Genomic DNA, 20,301 nt, shown 5'->3' with positions numbered 1-20,301 from the left:
ATGAATTTCTTCATCTTTGTCTGCCTTCATCAAGTGGGGGTTCCCAAGATATGGAAAATGGTCCACATTTTCCAGGGTCTCACCCTTGATTGTATTCGATGGGTGAGGTGTTAGGCTGTGGGAACTGGTTAGTGAATGTCCCATTTTCTCTTGCACTTTGTTGAAGGAGCCAGCAATGACTTGGAATTCAGTTTCTGAGTGAACGCACGCAAGCATCATCTGCATGCTGGAGCTCAGTGACTGAGGTTGAACTGATTTTGATTTTGGATTGAAGATGGCATAGGTTGAACAGTTTCCATCTGTTTTGTGGGTAATTTGTTGGAGGTGAGGTGCAGTATTGTAACATAAGAAATGGCGAAGAGGGTTAGTGCAAACACACAGCTTTATTTGACTCCAGTCTTCATTTAGATAGGGTCTGTGGTGGTTCCATTGGTGAGGATCACAGATTAAATGTCATCATGGAGTAGGCAGAGGATGATGACAAATTTCTGAGAGCAACCGAATTTGAGGGGATACTTCATCAGCTGTAAAAAGGCTTGTAATTAAAAGTGAAGCTGGGGGCGTGAGGGTGGGGATGGGTTGGGTGGTTGGGGGTGGGGGGGGGAGGAGGGTGGTTTGGGTGGTGGCAGCAGGGGTGGAGAATGTAACCAGAGGAACTAAACTGATGGAAGAAATTGCATTGTTGAGCAATTCAATGTACTGCTAGGAACTGGAGTTAGTTTAAGCAGGTTATGTGTGTATTTGTATGTGTTAGGAATAAGCTACAGCTTTAAGTTTAAACTTGATTTATATTTCTGCATTTGTGTGTTAAGAAAGGGGGAACCTGTGTTTTGCTTTCACTATAGAGTGATGCCTGCATGTGGGTTTGTTTTTATACCTGCATTTTAATGAAGGTTTGTGACTCTTGAAATGGAGAGCTGTGTTACCAAAGGGTAGATAGTGGTTTAGGGAAGTTTTTTAAAAAGTAGAAAAAAATGGGGCGGTTGCCTAGCAACAGGTGACAGAGAAACAGAAAGCAGCTTTAGTACAGTTGGAAACAGCTACCAAGAGGAGCTGAACAGGAGAGGGAACTAACTGCAGAAAGCAGATTCCCAAAAGAACAGGAGTAAGTCCCAGAAACCAGGGAGTGGGACAAAAAGAAAGTCCCCAAAAGATACTTAAGTCAGGGAACAAGAATGAAAGTTTGAACAAGGTCCTGTTCAGTGAAGTTAAAGTGAGGAGCAGAATTAAGACAAAGTGGGCTTACAAGAAGCCAGAAGATCCAAGAAGATACCCAGAGGTTGGTGATTCCTTAATAAGGGCCTGTGAAGCAGTGGTGTTCTGTTGGCAAGGCTGAGTATTTTGGAAGTGTAGCTTAAATGCACATGGCGATACAGGGGAGCAGAGGGAGAGATCGAAAGTCTGGAGGTGAATCCTTGTGGAAGATGTTCAAGTGAAAGCATAGTTTGGGAGGAAATTCCAAGGCGAGTTCTTTGAGAGTGGAGATTTGAAACCCAAGTTAAAAGTTAGAACTTCTGTGGGACCAGTTGGCTCACCGAGTGACAAGCGTCTGAGGAGGCTTGATGAGAGATCCATAGAAGTTGCTTTGGGCTGGCATCTGTCACCTGGTTTCAGAGTGTGATGTGTCTAACCACCTGTCACTTATTGGTTTACATGGACTCTGCAAGATAGATTTTTATAACTTGTGTTACTCTTACAAATCTGTGTATATCTGTAAAGATATAGTTGTGGGTGAAGGAGCTGTGTAATATAGATTGTCTTTTCTTATTTCATGAATGTATATTCTCTTGTTAAAGGTTCATCAGCAGTCTCCTGTTCAGTAGCTGCCCTCCACATTTCTAAACAAAAAATACAAGTTAGGATTTTTCAAGCCAGGTTCCACCCCAGGATCTGACTTGTTCAGTAGCAACAATAGCTGGGATCATAACAGTACACATTGGAGAGATCATTTAGAAATATCCCTTATTATGATAATGATGCCTGTTTTAATCTTTTATTTAAAAAACACTGTAAATATAGCAGTGAAAAAATGGCAGTACAAAAATACTATCACCACCATCACCTTGGAATTGCCCAACTAGGACAATGGACTACAGAATATATTTCCTTGTGCGTGTTTATAAGATATCCCTTGTGTTTTGATCCCACATAGGTAGCTTACGTAAGCCTTTCCACCAGAGAAACCTTTTCCAAGGTTGGTCGTGAACTTTTGGCAACAATTTCGACTGCCCATCCTGATATAATCTCTGTACTTCTGGTTCGCGTCCGAGAAACCATTGAAAAGGTTGGAATGGTATGTTCTGTTTTAACTTTGAATGAACTGCCAAAGCTTGTTCATAAACAAATTGAGTAATTTTGCTTGAAGAAATTGAATTTACCTCTATGTCACATTAACAGTGTGAGCTGCTACTAGCTGGATAAATACAATTTTCTTTTTTTATAAGGAAGGAAAATATTACCTATTTTTTGCTCCAACAACAACTTGCATAGAGGGCATGGTAAAATGTCCCAAGACGCTTCACAGAAACATTGCCAAACAAAATTTGACACCAAGTCACATTAGCTGTTAGGACTGTAGCTAAAAGCTTGGTTAAAGAGGTTATAAGGAGTATCAGAAAGGAGGAGAGAGATGTAGAGAAGCAGAGATGTTTCGGAAGGGCTTGCAGAGCTTAGGGCCTCGGTGGCTGAAGGCATGGCTGCGAATGCAGGAGTGATTAAAATCAGGGATTTACAAGAAGGCAGAATTGGAAGGGCAAAGAGGATCTCAGAAATTGATGACAGGAAGGCTATGGCAGGTGAGAACCTAGAAACTATCATTATCACAAAAGAGGTAGTGTTGGGAAAGTTAATGGGGCTAAAGGTAGACAAGTCTCCTGGTCCTGATGGAATGCATCCCAGGGTACTAAAACAGATGGCGGGAGAAATAGCAAATTCGCTGGACTCTGGGATGGTTCCCGCAGATTGGAAAACAGAAAATGTGACGCCACTATTTAAATAAAGAGGTAGACAAAAGGCAGGTAACTATAGGCCGGTTAGCTTAACTTCTGTAGGAGGGAAAATGCCTGAATCTATCACCAAGGAAGAAATAGCGAGACATCTGGATATAAATTGTCCCATTGGGAAGACGCAACGTGGGTTCATGAAGGGCAGGTCATGTTTGACTAATTTGATGGAATTCTTTGAGAACATTACATGTGCAGTGGATAATGGGGAACCTGTGGATGTGGTGTATCTGGATTTTCAGAAGGCATTTGACAAGGTGCCGCACCAAAGACTGCTACATAAGATAAAGGTGCACGGTGTTACGGGTAATGTATTAGCATGGATAGAGGATTGGTTAACTAACAGAAAGCAAAGAGTGGGGGTAAATGGCTGTTTTTCTGGTTGGTGATCAGTGAGTAGTGGTGTGCCTCAGGGATCAGTGTTGGGACCGCAATTGTTTGCCATTTACATAGATGATTTGGAGTTGGGGACCAAGTGTAGTGTGTCAAAATTCACAGATGACACTAAGATGGGTGGAAGAGCAAAGTGTGCAGAGGACGCTGGAAGTCTGCAAAGGGATATAGATAGTCTAAGTGAGTGGGCAAGGGTCTGGCAGATGGAGTACAATGTTGGTAAACGTGAGGTCATCCATTTTGGTAGGAATAACAGCAAAATGGACTATTATTTAAATTGTAAAAAATTGCAGCATGCTGCTGTGCAGAGGGACCTGATGTCCTTGTGCAGGAATCTCAAGGAGTTGGTTTGCAGGTGCAGCAGGTAATTAAGAAGGCAAATGGAATTTTGTCCTTCATTGCTAGAGGGATGGAGTTTAAAAATAGGGAGGTTATGTTGCAGCTGTATAGGCTGAGGCCACACCTGGATACTGTATACAGTTTTGGTCTCCTTACTTGAGAAAGGATATACTGGCACTGGAGGGGGTGCAGAGGAGATTCACTGGGTTGATTCCGCAGTTGAGAGGGTTAGCTTATGAGGAGAGACTGAATAGACTGGGGCTATACTCATTGGAACTCAGAAGAATGAGGGGAGATCTTATAGAAACATATAAGATTATGAAGGGAGTAGATAAGATAGAAGCAGGGAAGTTGTTTCCATTGGTGGGTGAAACTAGAACTAGGCAGCATAGCCACAAAATAAGGGGGAGCAGATTTAGGACGGAGTTGAGGAGGAACTTCTTCACCCAAAGGGTTGTGAATCTGTGGAATTCCCTGTCCAGTGCAGCAGTTGAGGCTACCTCATTGAATGTTTTTAAGGCAAAGATAGATACATTTTTGAACAGTAAAGGAATTAAGGGTTATGGTGAGCGAGCAGGTAAGTGGAGCTGAGTCCACAAAAAGATCAGCCATGATCTTATTGAATGGTGGAGCAGGCTCGAGGGGCAATATGGCTACTCCTGCTCCTAGTTCTTATGTTCTTATATCCTCATGTTAAATTACAGAGATAGGGTGGGCAAGGCCACTGAGGGACTTGAAAACAAGGATGAGAATTTGAAAATTGAAGCATTCCTGAGTGAGGAGCTAATGTCGGTCATTGAGTGAAGCTGTGATGGGTGAATGGGACTTGGTGCAAGATAGAACACAAGCAGCTGAGCTTTGAACAAAGTTTAGACAGGATGGAACATGAAACGCCAGTCAGGCCTGGAATGGTCAAATCTGGAGGTGACAAAAGCATGATTAAGGGTTTCGGCAGCAAATAAGCTGGGGTAATTATAACAGAGCCTTAGAATTGATTCAAGTGCATGCACATTTTAAGTGTATTTTATCATAAAATACATTGGAAAGAAGATTAAATGGTATAGTAATTATACATTCTTTATTTCTGGAATTTAAATTAATATCTGGCTCATCCTCGTGAAAGTCTCTGAATGCAAGCATTTGAAAATAAAATCAGACAACCCTGAAAATGCATAGCAGCCTCATTAGCTTCTGAAAGGGAAAAATAATATGTATGTTTTTATGCAGTTTGTGCTTCAGACTTAAATGGTGAGCAAAAAGTGATAATTGCGAAATTCTTGTCCTTCAATATTTCTACTTTCAATTCTAATCATTAGACTGCAGATTATCATAAAATACTTTCCATGAACATGTTCATATTTATTCAAAATAACAGCACCACTTGAAGAAATTGGCTGGTGAAAACTATTGTAGTTACATATGTTTCAAAATATATTACTAACATTTTTATTTTAACATTTTAAATTTATTTTCACAAAGACAACCCAAATTACACATCCACTGACATTTCTGCTGTTAATGGCATGATATTCCTGCTTTGGAAATGTTATTGCTGCCATTTCTATTGCTATTCTAGGTTACTTCTTTTGGGGACATGTTACAAATTTCAGCACTGGGAGTTAAATCCCAAAATGGAATAAGAAATCAAAATGCTACAGAGCAGCATCATATTGTCATTTTTAAGAGCCTGTGAAATTGAAATAGCAATTTATGATGGTTTAAGCAGTAAAACATTCACAGTGGAACTATGAGTATAGCATAACATTAGATATAACATTAGATTTTATGATTTGCACATCAGGAGCAGCTTTGTGCAACTTGCGCGCAAATTAAGAATTTGAACACAGAAGTGGATGTGAATGAAATCTGAACTCTAATATCTCTCTTAAAAACAATATTTAAACTTGAATTTTTATTTTGAGAGAAATTCAGCACATTTTGTGTTGTAGGTTTCTCTATACCTATTTAAAGAACTTCCCCTGCACCAATGGAAAATCACCTCAACTGAAATGGATGTAATTCGTGAGTGGCTTCTGAACTACAATTTATCTACTGTGGAGAACAAGTTGGCATGCATCATACTTGAAGGACTGAACTGGGGACTTGACGAGCAGGTATTTACTTTTCCATTCTTTTCAAAAAGGGCAGCATGATGGCCCAATGATTAACGCTGCTGCCTCTCCATGCCAGAGAGCTGACCTTGAGTGACTGTATGGAATTTGCACATTCTCCCTCTGTCTGCATGGGTTTCCTCTGGGTGCTCCATTTCCCTCGCACAGTCTGAAGATGTGCAGGTTAGGTGAACCGGCCATGCTAAATTGCCCCTTGTTGTCCAAAGATGTGTAGGTTTGGTGGAATAGCCATGGTCAATGCGTGAGGTTATGGGGATAGGGCGGAGGAGAGGGCCTGCTTGGGATGCTCTTTCAGAGAGTCGCTATAGACTCGATGGGCCAAATGGCCATTTTCTACAGTATGTTATAAGAGTTGCGAGGGGCAAAAGTAACATTCCATTTACAGTTACGAAAGCTTTATCATTCTTTCTCTTGATACTTAGATTCAGGCATTGTGGGTTTTTAAATATATTCCGCTAAGGTAGAGTTTGTTTAAACCTGGTCCGTATTTCTAAAACCAGGAACAATAATTGTTAAAACTGATCACAGACTGGACACATGGGCCGGAACTCTACCACCTCGCCTGCCCGGAATCGGAGTGGGCGAGTGTCTGGCAACAGAAGTCTCCATTGACCTTGGGCGGGAATTTATGGTCTCGCGGGATCGAGACCGTAAAATCCCGCCCAAGGATTTCTTAGTTTGGACTGGAAACTTTTCACATTAGGTTACACTTTATAAGTTCAACTTGTAGATTGGATACACCTAGCATTTAAGAGCATTTTACATGTGTAAATGAATTTACATCTGAGGTGCATTCTTTCCTATACTGTGTTAGTGGGTATACTTCATGCTCTTAATGGTTGCCTTCCCTGGGGAAGACATGGTTGATTTTCTCAGATCCAAAGTAAATGTTTGTATGAAGCTGCTGCCCTGAAGCTACTGCAGTGATAGTGGAGTCAGACACTTTAGGAACATTTAAGCGGTTATTGGATAGGCACATGGAGCACACCAGGATGATAGGGAGTGGGATAGCTTGATCTTGGTTTCAGATAAAGCTCGGCACAACATCGTGGGCCGAAGGGCCTGTTCTGTGCTGTACTGTTCTATGTTCTATGTTCTAACTCAGGTGAGGATGATTATTGAGAGAGTGCTCCCGATCTAGGGTAGTCTCCATTTGGGACTAGAGTTATAATCTAGCCTGCAAACCAGCATTCTGATCAGTGGCATGAATTTGTGTGCATGCCTGCTTCCATGCTGGCCCCCATTGGGAGATAAAAATCCTGCCTAAATTGTATAATGTGCCTTGGACCCTACTGAATATTTTTAAAAGTCTTTCAACCTTGTTGGTTCAGTGCAGTAATACAATACAGATCTGAGATCCCAGATTCGATTGCTAATTTATGTTAAAGCTCTCTGTCTGGATAGCAGTGGAATGAATTGAATGTTGTGTCCTGAAACTAAGGAAGGAGGAAAATAGTCCCCATTCCTGATTTAGGGGGCCTTTAATATAAAACAATATATTGCAAGGAATTATATTCAGATTAATGAAAATTAAATTTAATTGAACATTTACGTAAACATTAAGAGAAAGGCAAAATACTGCGGATGCTGGAATCTGAAACAAAATCAGAAAATGCTGTAAAAAGTCAGCAGGTCTGGCAGCATCAATGGAGAGAGAAGTCTGACAAAGAATCATCCAGACTCAAAACGTTGGCTCTGTTCTCTCTTCACAGATGCTGTCAGACCTGCTGAGTTTATCCAGCATTTTCTGTTTTTATTTAAATAAACATTTTACTTTATAGTCCCTAACCTGCTAAGCCCTGTGCATTTAACATTATCTTTGAGTTAGTAATTTGCTTTATTTTCCAGCAATCAGCCCTCGCTCTTGACCCTTGCCTTCATACAGAAGTAGCATTGATGGTTCTCGAAGTATATCAGAAGTACCTCACTGACCAGCCTTACAGTGGATTCATCTCTGAAAGCATAAAGCAGGTAACATGCAGGATAAGGAACAAGCTAGCATGTAAAATCATTTATTTTTCTCTTGGCTAATTTTTAGTTAGTAAAATTGTTTAAACAAAGTACCTTGATTTTAGGTATTTCCATAAAAGTTGACACCCACAATGTAAATGCTGACCACAAAACCTGTCAAATACAAGAAATGTACTTTTGTTAGTTTTGTAAATAATTTCAAAATATGTATGGATGTCAATATTAAACACAGCGCAAAGTGATCTGAGAAGTGTTTCACGAACTGAATGTAAGTCTGGAATTTGGTACAAGTGAAAATTGGGTGCAAATGGGGAAGGAGGTGCTGATTTTTATTTTCCAACAATAGCTGGTGAGTGCTCATTTGTCATTTGCAAGGTAGGAGACTGTAACTTCAGCTAACTAACTCAGTAACAAGTCAAAATCCTGGAACTCCAGGATGTAATGAGGTCATGAGACAATTAGTCATGGCGGAAATTGAGCACCAGTGAGCAGGCTATTGGTAAGTAAGTGCCATTTTTTTAGCGCTGTCAATGACAGTTTCCATAACTTTGCTGATGATTCAGAATAGACTGGAAGTACATGGGCAGATAGAATTTGTCCTTTTTTGTGGATAGGCCATACCTGGTAAATTTTCCGCATTGACAGATAGATGTCATTGTTGTAGCTATATTGGAACAGCTTGACTAGAGACACTCCTAGTTCTGGGATGAATCGAATTGGCTGAAGACTGGCATTTGTGATTCTGGGACTCAAGAAGAGGCTGAGATAGATCATCCACATGGTACTTCTGGCTGAAGTCATTTGTACTGCCATCAGTGAGGGTCAGGATGTTCATGGAGCCTCCTATACCCATCAGTTGTTTAATTGTTTACGACTATTCATAATTGCATTTGGCAAGACTTTCATCAGAAATTTCATCTGATCCATAGGATATTAGATGTTGTCGCAGTTTTATACAACTGAACGTTTTGTTCAAGCAGTTAAGAATCTCTGCTGTGCATCTGAAATCACAAATAAGCCAAACAGATGAGAACAACAGATTTCCTTTCTTGAAAACTAATGAAGACGGTTTTGGAAATTTCATGGTTATCATTACTGATGATGGTTTTTATTCCAGATTTGTTTTATTAACTGAATTTAAATTCTTCATCTGCAATTTCAAGATGATTCTTCATAAACAAATTTGAAATATATTATCAGACCCTATCGAGACACAACAATATCTAAACTTTCAAATGTACTTCAGCAATTCAGTTTAATGCAGTAAACTAATATGATCAGTAGGGCTCGCAGTATGGCTGCTTACACATGCTGGAAGCTACATATATTCACACACAGGGTCTTGTCCTTTGCAAACAAAAACAGCACCTTTTTTAACTAAACAAAATTTGGAGGACAGCCATTCCCTGGTCCAATCTCCATAACAATTCATTAAATAATCAGATTGACCTGCCTGATTTAAATTTAAGCCAAAACTAGGCAGTTAACTGTTCCCTGGTGTATTCACCATAGCAACATCTCTATCAGTCAGTCCTTTTGCCAACCAATCAGCACCCTCTTCTCACGCAGTATAAATTGTTGTTCCCTCTAAATTTGGTATTCTTGCCAATCTGTCCTGATATCAGCATCTCTCTTCTTCGGCAAAACTTTTGTAAATACAGATTTTGTGATTAAACTTTCAGATACTTTACTCATACAAATCCACGTTAACCTTTTTGATCTTTGTTTAATTTTAGGTGTCATATTTGGCTAATGTTGTTCGTCTGAATCAGACTCCTGAGGCCTTATTTAATCACTGGGCGTGGGAATTGGTTGTCAGATTGAAGCTGCACAATAATCATCCATGCAATGACCAGCGTTGGCCACCTATTAACAACGTTATTGCTGCGCCTGAAATGAATGAGTCACCTACCCTCCATCCTCTTTCTAAAGCTGTAAAAGCTGGCATTCCTATTGGTTGTTACCTTGCACTGTCAATAACATCAATAGGTCACAGGTATGATGCACACTGTGGGGGGAATTTTACCATTTTGAGTCTAAGTGCCAAATCCGGGCGTCAAATAGATCCGCGCCTGGAATCCTCTTTCCAGCGCGCCCATACGCGTTTTGCCGGCTCCGGCCCGATCCACGCTGTGGGCGGGGCTTAGCGCTGGCGGACCGATTGGAGCTCTGAACTGCGCATGCACAATTCAAAAAACATCTGACTGAGCGCGCCCGGGTGCGAAAGAAAGAAAAAGCAAAAAGCGGAGAGAGTGGCTCTCTGATGATCATCCTCTGGTCGGGGGGGGGGGGGGGGGGGGGGGGGGGGGCCGATCATCCTCTGGGGGGGGGGGGGGGGGGGGCAGATCATCCTCTGGTCGGTTGGGGGGGGGGGGGAGTGGTGTGTGACCGATCATCCCCTGGGAGGGGGGGGAGGAGAGGGGCTGTAACATCTCTTCCTCTTGGGGGGGGGGGGTGTGACCGATCTTCCCCTAATGGGGGGGGAGGGAGTGTGACGTATCATCCTCTGGTCGGAGGGGTTCCGCTGCCTGTCTGCGGCCGATTCCCTCCTGCCGGAGTGGACGTGCGGCCATGCCATCCCACAAAACCTTCAGGATGAAGTGATTCCTCGCTAAGAAGATGAAGCAGAACCGGCTGATTCCACCGTGGATCCGCATGAAAACCGGCAACAAGTTCAGTACAAGTCCAAGAGGAGACACTGGAGAAGGACCAAGCTGGGCCTGTAAAGGGATACACCATCACTGGTACACTACCAGCCACAGCCATCTCTCCCGCTCTCTTGCTCCTGCAGGGAAGAGTAATCTGTGGCTGGTAGTGTACCAGCGATGGTGTATCCCTTTACAGGCCCAACTTGGTCCTTCTCCAGTGTCTCCTCTTGGACTTGTACTGAACTTGTTGCCGGTTTTCATGCGGATCCACGGTGGAATCAGCCGGTTCTGCTTTATCATCTTAGCGAGGAATGGCTTCATCCTGAAGGTTTTGTGGGATGGCATGGCCGCACGTCCACTCCGGCAGAAGGGAATCGGCCGCAGACAGGCAGCGAAACCCCCCCGACCAGAAGATGAGACGTCAGCGCCCCCCGGGGATGATCGGTCACACACCTCTCCCCCCTCTTTCCCCCCCCCCCCCCCCACAGGGGATGAGATGTCACACCCCCTCTCCTCCTCCCACCCTCCTCGTCCCCCGACCAGAGGATGACCTGAGTCAGAGAGCCGTTGCCGTCTCTGACCCTGCTCTTCGGAGGCTGCAGCGGCGACTTCGGACTTTTATTCGGTAGGTCGATTACAGCGCAGACGCGGATCGGGCCAGAAGACGGTAAAGGGGGATTTGGCTGTAGAGTTGGGCGCGCGGTTCATTAAGTCGATTTAAATGCATGCAAATGTCCCGGGCTGCCCGATTCGGGCGCGGGCCGGACCCGCGCCCGAATCGGGTGTCGGTAAAACCGCGATCTGCTCGGATTCGGGTGCAGATCGCGTTAAAGGCCCGACGCCCAACTTCACCGCGATTTTGCGCCCGAAAACAGGCGCCAAGTTTTGGTAAAATCAGGCCCTGTGTATTTCATTGTAAGGAGTAGAACCAGCTAAACCTGTTAACAATAAAGTAGCAACTGCAAAGAACTGTTAGCATTCTTCATTAATTTTCCAGTGAATGCAGTTGTTATGCCATTCAACATGAGAGGTTTGAAGATTTTCATGTGATCACTGTTCTCTCCCTCCTCTGGTATCTATAATACTGCATTGTTTCATTCAAAGATGTAAAGTCAATGTTATAATCTTCTGAATTTGCTTATGTTTTAACATTTCTTTTAGCATTGACAAATTCTGCTCAGAAGGCATACCTCTGCTGGGTGTACTAGTACAGTCAAAGCATCTTAAAGCATTAGTCTATGTGTTGGATAAGATCTTGCCACTCTTCTACCCATGCCAGTACTATCTTCTGAAAAATGAACAGTTAAGTAGAAGCTATCTGACTTTTCACTGAAGGAAAAAGACTTGCATTCATTAGAGAATATTTCTTATTCATAGATATGGTTGTTGATGTTGGAAGGCATGCCCGCCAGTTGATAAATTTGGAAAGCAATTGATATATCCTATTGATTTTGGGCATTTCATTTCCTCAATTTGCTATTTTTAATGCATAGGTTAATAATGCATTAAATTCTTATTTGAGTTATTTTAACACCGTAATTTAACCATTATTTGACCATTAGGGTCACAAAGTTATTTGACCTTCACTGACTAACTCGGAAAAGTATGCTATCACAAAATTATTTCCATTCTGTTTCGATGAATTGTCTAAACTAACATGGTTGCAGGATGGTCACGACTGGGAGTTAAATATCCAGGGGTATCAGACTGTTCAGAGAGACAGACAGGAAGGAAAGGGAGGTGGTGTAGCTCTGATATTTAAGGATGACATCAGGGCAGTCGTGAGAGATAATATAGGTTCTGTGGAAATTAGAAATAATGAGGAGAAAAAGTTACTAATAGGCATTTTCTATAGGCCACCAAATAGTATCATGGGGTGAGAAATAAACAACTATGCATGTAAAACTGGTACAGCAATTATTATGGGGGATTTTAATCGACATGTCAATTGGTCAAACCAGGTTGGTTAAGGCAGCCTTGAGGAGGAGTTCAGAGAATGTATCCGCGATAGCTTCCTTGAACAGTATGTAATGGAACCTATGAGGGAGCAAGCTATCCTAGATCTGGTCCTGTGTAATGAGACAGGAATAATTAATGATCTTACAGTTAGGGATCCTCTCGGAAGAAGCGATCACAGTATGTTTGAATTTAAAATACAGATGGAGCGTGAGAAGGTAAAATCCAATGCCAGTGTCTTGTGTTTAAACAAAGAAGACTGCAATGGGATGAGGGAGGCGTTGGCTAAGGTAGACTGGGAGCAAAAACTTTATGGTGGGACAATTGAGGAACAGTAGAGGTCTTCCAAAGTGATTTTTCACGGTGCTCAGCAAAAGTATATACCAGTGATAAGGAAGGACTGTAGAAAAAGAGATAACCAGCCATGGATATCTAAGGAAATAAAGGAGGATATCAAATTGAAAGAAAAGGCATACAAAGTGGCAAAGATTAGTGGGAACCTAGAGGATTGGGAAATCTTTAAAGGTCAACAGAAAACCACGAAAAAAACTATAAAGAAAAGTGAGATGGATTATGAGAGTAAACTAGCTCAGAATATAAAAACAGATAGCAAAGGTTTCTACAAGTAGATAAAATGAAAAGAAGTGGCTAAAGAAAACATTGGTCCTTTGGAGGATGAGAAGGGGGATTTAATAACTAGAAATGAGGAAATGGCTGAGGCATTTTGTGTTGGTCTTCACAGTGGAAGACACAAATAACATGCCAAAAATTGATGACAAGAAGGCTATGACAGGTGAGGACCTAGAAACTATCATTATCACGAAAGAGGTAGTGTTGGGAAAGCTAATGGGGCTAAAGGTAGACAAGTTTCCTGGCCCTGATGGAATGCATCCCAGGGTACTAAAAGAGATGGCGGGGGAAATGGCATATGCAGTAGTGGTAATTTACCAAAATTCGCTGGACTCTGGGGCCGTTCCCGCAGTTTGGAAAACAGCAAATGTGACGCCACTGTTTAAAAAAGGAGGTAGACAAAAGGCAGGTAACTATAGGCCGATTAGCTTAACTTCTGTAGTAGGGCAAATGACTGAATCTATCATCAAGGAAGAAATAGCGAGACATTTGGATATAAATTGTCCCATTGGGAAGATGCAGCATGGGTTCATGAAGGGCAGGTCACATTTGACTAATTTGGTGGAATTCTTTGAGAACATTACATGCGCAGTGGATAATGGGGAACCTGTGGATGTGGTGTATCTGGATTTCCAGAAGGCATTTGACAAGGTGCTGCACCACAGGCTGCTGCATAAGATAAAGGTGCACGGTGTTATGGGTAATGTATTAGCATGGATAGAGGATTGGTTAACTAACAGAAAGCAAAGAGTGGGGGTAAATGGGTGTTTTCCTGGTTTGCGATCAGTGACTAGTGGTGTGCCTCAGGGATCAGTGTTGGGACCGCAATTGTTTACCATTTACATAGATGATTTGGAGTGTGTCAAAATTTGCAGATGACACTAACATGAGTGGCAGAGCAAAGTGTGCAGAGGATGCTGAAAGTCTGCAAAGGGATGGAGATAGTCTAAGTGAGTGGGCAAGGGTCTGGCAGATGGAGTACCATGTTGGTAAATGTGAGGTCATCCATTTTGGTAGGAATAAAAGCAAAATGGACTATTATTTAAATGATCAAAGTTGCAGCATGCTGTTGTGCAGAGGGACCTGGGTGTCCTTGTGCATGAATCACAAAAAGTTGGTTTGCAGGTGCAGCAGGTAATTAAGAAGGCAAATAGAATTTTGTCCTTCATTGCTAGAGGGATGGACTTTAAAAACAGGGAAGTTATGTTGCAGGTGTATAAGGTGCTGGTGAGGCCACACCTAGAGTACTGCGTACAGTTTTGGTCTCCTTACTTGAGAAAGAATATACTGGCACTGGAGGGGGTACAGAGGAAATTCACTAGGTTGATTCTGGAGTTGAGAGAGTTGGCTTATGAGGAGAGACTGAGTAGACTGGGGCTATACTCATTGGAATTCAGAAGAATGAGGGGAGATCCTATAGAAATATATAAGATTATGAAGGGAAGAGATAAGATAGAAGCAGGGAAGTTGTTTCCACTGGCAGGTAAAACCAGAACTAGGGGACATGGCCTCAAAATAAGGGGGAGCAGATTTAGGACTGAGTTGAGGAGGAACTTCTTCACACAAAGGTTTGTGAATCTGTGGAATTCCCTGCCCAGTGAAGCAGTTGAGGCTACCTCATTGAATGTTTTTAAGGCAATGATAGACAAATTTTTGAACAGTAAAGGAATTAAGGGTTATGGTGAGCTGGCGGGTAGGTGGAGCTGAGTCCACGAAAAGATCAGCCATGATCTTATTGAATGGCGGAGCAGGCACAAGGGACCAGATGGCCTACTCCTGCTTCTAATTCTTATGTTCTCATGTAATACTTGTACCATTTACCTGATTATTATTTGATATCCTGAATTGTTGACATCCAAGCAAATCCTTTAATTGACACCAAGCTAATCGTTAAAATGACAATTCCACATAAATGATGATTGTTTCTATTTTAATTGAATTTCAGTAAACTTAAGTCATTGACCTGATTGACTTCTTGGAAATTAGGCAATATAAGTTTTGTTTTATTTAGATTAGCCCATATTTTAGCATCTGTATCATGAACGCTGCATGTTCTTGAATGTTAAAATAAATCTGCCGCACTTTTTGTGTGACTCATTGGCAGATTGCAACTACATAAACGTGTTAAAAGTCAAAGGACAGAAAAAGACCAGCTGGTCCATTGATCCTGACTTGTTATAAGCCAAAGTGCTCCAGTTCATAAGTTGGTAGCCTTCAGGAAATGTCAATCTGTTTTAATTTACGTTCTGTCTCCATTCCCAATGTGATTGTGAACTGTGATTAGACAACCTAATGTTAAGCAATGGAAAACTCACCATACCTTGTTTCTTCCTCCACCATAGGTTTTTAACGTGTCTACAGCTTTTTCTTCAGACTGATAGTGGTGTGCTTCAGGGAGTGACTCAACAGGTGACCCAGAAAGTAGCACAGCATTTGACCGGCGTCAGCTATGGAGAAAACATTAAATTGTTAAACAGTATGATTCAGGTAAAAAGAAACATTAGTTACAGGATCATAAAGGGTTAATACAAAAGGAATAATCACACAAAAGGAATAACAAACTCACGTTTATGTCATACCTTTCAGTGACGTCAAGATGTCCTAAATCATTTTCGGCAGCACAGTGGTTAGCACTGCTGCCTCACTGCGCCAGGGACCCGGGTTCAATTCCAGCCTTGCGTGACTGTCTGTGTGGAGTTTGCACGTTCTCCCCGTGTCTGCGTGGGTTTCCTCCGGGTGCTCCAGTTTCCTCCCAAAGTCCAAAGATGTGCGGGTTAGATTGATTGACCATGCTAAGTTGCCCCTTAGTTTCCAAAATGTGTAGGTTACGTACATTGGTCATGGTAAATGTGTGGGGTTACGGGGATAGGATGGGGGCAAGGACTAGATAAGATACTCTGTCGGTGCAGACTCGATGGGGTGAATGGCCTCTTCTGCACTGTAGGGATTCTATGATTTTACAGCCAACTAAATATTTTGTTGACTATGAACTGAGACCATTCAGCTCAAGGGCAATTCCAACATCACAAAACAGATTATTTGGTCATTTTCAAATTGCTGTTATAGGAGTTGTGTGCAAATTGGTTGCTGCATTTCCTACATTACAACAGTAACTATAAAATTAAGATGAAAGCAAAATACTGTGGATGCTGGAATCTGAAACAAAAACAGAAAATGCTGGAAAATCTCAGCAGGTCTGACAACATCTGTGGAGAGAGACTCAGAGCCAACGTTGCAAGTCTGGATGACCCTTCACAGAGCCTGTTAATTTTGTAACTACAAAATTAACTCCATTCGCCGTAAAGCAAGTTAGCACGTCTGGTGGTCACAAAAGACACAATATGCAAGTCTTTGGTGGAAATACTTTTCATGCTATAGTCTATGTTCATATATACAATTAGTCATCAAATTTGGATCTTATGCTCTGAAAGAAATTAATTGCCATTCATGTTTACAGACTCATGTCTCTGAGAGCAATAAACCTGGTCGAGTTGGAGCAGCTGCTGTACTGGAATTCTGGATTCAGGTCTTGACAAGCCAACAACTGTGGCACAAAGACAAAAGTGTTTTGTTTCTGATGGATAATCTTTGTAAGGTTGCATTCCTTCATCAACAGGAAGATTGTTTGCAAAAGCCTCTTTACCAGCTGCACAAGGTATCTCACAGAAATTAAATTTTCAGGTGCAAGCTAGCCTAAAATTCTGGAACATGTTTTCATGTAAAAGATGAAACAATAGCCAAATATCTTTAGAACTATTTAACATATGTATTAACACCTTATATTGATAACATATCAATGGACAGCACAGTGTCTAGCACTGGCAGTGAGCCAAATGGCCTCCTTCTGCACTTGTAGAAATTCTATGATTGCAAAATAGATATAGTATTATTAATGATCATTGATTTGGAAGCATCCATTTAAGATGTCAGTTTGCTTCCCTCCTGTTTACAATTTGTAACTATAATAGTGAAGCTTGCTCACACATGTACAAGTCCTCTTACATGTTGTATTGTTTCTTATTAATCTCTAAAGAGATATTCTTGATTTTAATAAATGTTTAGACTGCTCTTGGATATCATGGTGATCGTGGATTACTAACTTCATTCATGAGCTGGATGTTAGCTGGCAACATAACTCCATCCTTCATTGAAGGCAGTGCCACCTCAACTGAGGTACAGTGGAACTTTTTCCTATATCTATAAACACAACTATATTTATATATAATATGATGTTTTAAAACTCTAATCACATCACTGATAAGGCAGCCAGCTCTGTATCACTATTTCTATAATTGTTTTAATAACTAGCATATTGCAAAGAGGATACCTCACTTTGGTAGGAATGCTTGATTGTTTGAGACAAATGTAACCACCTGGCTTATAGGTTCAGAAACAAAACACAACTACAAATATACATTCCTCTTACTTACCCTGACCTGGCTAATAACCGTGAAAATATGCTACATGCTGTCAAAATCGATACAGTTCATCTGCAATAATTTAAAACCTTACATCAAAATCATATCTAGATCTGTCAACCTATTCCATTCTAAATTCTTATGTCCAAATTTATAAAGGAAACTTCTGATATCAAGTTGTAATTACGTCCCTCCCACAGTGGGGATGTTGTAGGAATTTGTAATGGTCAAACGTATAATAATACAAGGCAGAATGGATTACTTTAAAATGGGAACTCTGGAAATGGGAATTATCATCTGGCCCCTCAACAAGGTTCATTAAAGACTGCACTTGGTTCTAATGTTGCATGTGCAATACCATAAGAGATATTTTTGAATAAATATACCAGTGGTGCTGTCAGAATGATCATGAATAGATTAGAAAACTTAAAAATTAACAGTCTTAAGTATCCTTGAACAGATAGTAAACTTTTTCATTTAAACATATGAATAGATTTGGAGATGAAATGAAGACTTGTGTGCGTGCGTGTGACTTGTCGTGTGGCTGATGTGTGTGGGATCATCCTTCGTCAAAGATTTGGAATAGGAATCATTACAGCAATGGAGGGAGAAAAATAAACTGACCACCTTCTATAAAATATGGAATGGAGTCAGAGGGATTGACTGAAACAAGTACATGGTGTTCTCCAGCAATGTGGAATCGCGAGATAGCCAACCACACACAGATCATTTGTTTATAAGACAGTGTATTAACAATCTTTCCCCCACTATCAGAGATCCTTGGGTACCAGCAACCTTAGGCACACTTAGGGCCTGATTTTATCATTGCGGGGCGCGAAAATGTAGTAACGTCGGGTGTGAGGCCATTAACGCGATCCGTGCCCGCGTCCGCGCAGATTGCCACTTTACCGAAACCCGGGAATGGCGGCGATCCATGCATTTAAATTGAATTAATGAACTGCCCGCCGAACTTTATCAACATTTTCCCCTTTACCACCGCGTTTGGCAATCCGGAACCGTGCCGTAATAGACCTGCTAACTAAAAGTCTGAATCGGGCGCTCCAGCTGCTGAAGAGCGGGTTCAGTGCTTCCAATGGCTCTCTGACTCAGATCAGTGGTGGGGGGGAGGAGGGAGGGCGGGTCAAATCATTCTCTGGTTGTGTGGGGGTGGGGGGGGGGCGCGGGAGTGAGGCCAGATCATTGTCTGGTTGGGGAGGGGGGAGGAGGAGGAGGTGTCTGGTGGGGGGGAGGGCCGATTGTTGTCTGGTGGGGAGGGAGGAGGAGGCAGGTCAGATGTTCCTCTGGGGGGGAGGGGGGGTGGTTGAGTGAGGCCAGACCATTCTCTGGTGGGGGGGGGGGAAACAGGGTGAGTGAGGCCAGATCGTTGTCTGGAGGGGGGGGGGAATGAGGCCAGATCGCTGTCTTGGGGTGGGGGGGGGGGCAGAGAGAGAGAGAAGGGAGACGGTAAGATGTATCTCTGGTGGGGGTGGGGGAGGCCCGATCGCTCACTGGTGGGGGGGGGGGGGGGGGGGCGGAGGCCCGATCGCACACTTGTGGGGGGGGGGGGGGGGGGGGGGGGGCAGATGGATCTCTGGTAGGGGTGGGGGCGCAGATGGATCTCTGGTCGGATGGGGGCAGATGGATCTCTGGTGGGGTGGGGGTAGATGGATTACGGGGATTTAAAGCAGGAATTTCTGGAGCTGGGCTGGAAGCTGAGAGCCAAGACGAAACATGTGGTCATCTCTGGTACGTTGCCGGTACCACGTGATAGCGAGTTGAGGAACAGGGAGAGAGTGCAGTTAAATATGTGGTTGCAGGGATGGTGTAGGAGGGAGGGTTTCAGATACGTGGATAATTGGAACACGTTCTGGGGAAGGTGGGACCTGTACAAACAGGACGGGGTGCACCTGAACCAGAGGGGCACCAATATCCTCGGAGGGAAATTTGTTACGGCTCTTCAGGGGGGTTTAAACTAATTTGTCAGGGGAGTGGGAAAGGGAGTTGTAGTCCAGAAGTCAGTGAGGGTGGTGAGGTATTGGGGAAGGTATCAGGGTCAAGGGTGGGTACTGGTAGACAGGAAGGTGGGTTGAAGTGTGTCTACTTCAATGCAAGGAGCATCCGGAACAAGGTAGATGAACTTGGGGCGTGGATTGGTACTTGGGACTACGATGTTGTGGCCATTACGGAGACGTGGGTAGAACAAGGACAGGAATGGTTGTTGGACGTTCCGGGGTATAGATGTTTCACGAAGTGTAGGGAAGCTGGTAAAAGAGGTGGAGGAGTGCCATTGTTAATCAAGGATAGTTTAACGGCTGCGGAAAGGCACTTCGTGGGGGATCTGCACACTGAGGTAATATGGGCTGAAGTTAGAAATAGGAAAGGAGCGGTCACGTTGCTAGGAGTTTACTATAGGTCCCCAAATAGTAATAGAGATGTGGAGGAAGAAATTGCTAAGCAGATTATGGATATGTGTGGGGGTCACAGGGTAGTTGTCATGGGGGACTTTAACTTTCCAAATATTGATTGGAACCTTTGTAGGTCAAATAGTTTGGATGGGGCAGTTTTTGTGCAGTGTGTGCGGGAGGGTTTCCTGACACAATATGTGGATGGGCCGACTAGAGGTGAGGCCACATTGGATTTGGTACTGGGAAATGAACCGGGCCAAGTGTTAGATTTGGTTGTGGGAGAGCAATTTGGAGATAGTGACCACAATTCGGTGTCTTTTGTTATTGCAATGGAGAGGGATAGGGCCGTACGGCAGGGCAAGGTTTACAATTGGGGGAGGGGTAATTATGATGCGATTAGGCAAGAA

General features: G+C 42.7%; 1 protein-coding gene across 3 annotated transcripts in view; it reads left to right on the top strand.

Moving 5' to 3' along the window:
• Positions 1 to 20,301, top strand: part of epg5 (ectopic P-granules autophagy protein 5 homolog (C. elegans)) — a 147,460-nt gene that overhangs the window by 49,160 nt on the left and 77,999 nt on the right. For all 3 annotated transcript variants that reach the window (XM_078219496.1, XM_078219487.1, XM_078219488.1), the window contains exons 13-20: positions 2,153 to 2,293; positions 5,684 to 5,848; positions 7,715 to 7,837; positions 9,574 to 9,833; positions 11,647 to 11,787; positions 15,414 to 15,558; positions 16,529 to 16,726; positions 17,134 to 17,244. In XM_078219496.1, the coding sequence (XP_078075622.1) occupies positions 2,153 to 2,293; positions 5,684 to 5,848; positions 7,715 to 7,837; positions 9,574 to 9,833; positions 11,647 to 11,787; positions 15,414 to 15,558; positions 16,529 to 16,726; positions 17,134 to 17,244 (1,284 nt within the window). The remainder of the gene's footprint in view (positions 1 to 2,152; positions 2,294 to 5,683; positions 5,849 to 7,714; positions 7,838 to 9,573; positions 9,834 to 11,646; positions 11,788 to 15,413; positions 15,559 to 16,528; positions 16,727 to 17,133; positions 17,245 to 20,301) is intronic.

This window comes from Mustelus asterias, chromosome 1, assembly GCF_964213995.1.
Source record: "Mustelus asterias chromosome 1, sMusAst1.hap1.1, whole genome shotgun sequence".
Classification (NCBI taxonomy): domain Eukaryota; kingdom Metazoa; phylum Chordata; class Chondrichthyes; order Carcharhiniformes; family Triakidae; genus Mustelus; species Mustelus asterias.
This window is presented reverse-complemented; position numbering and strand designations above follow the sequence as displayed.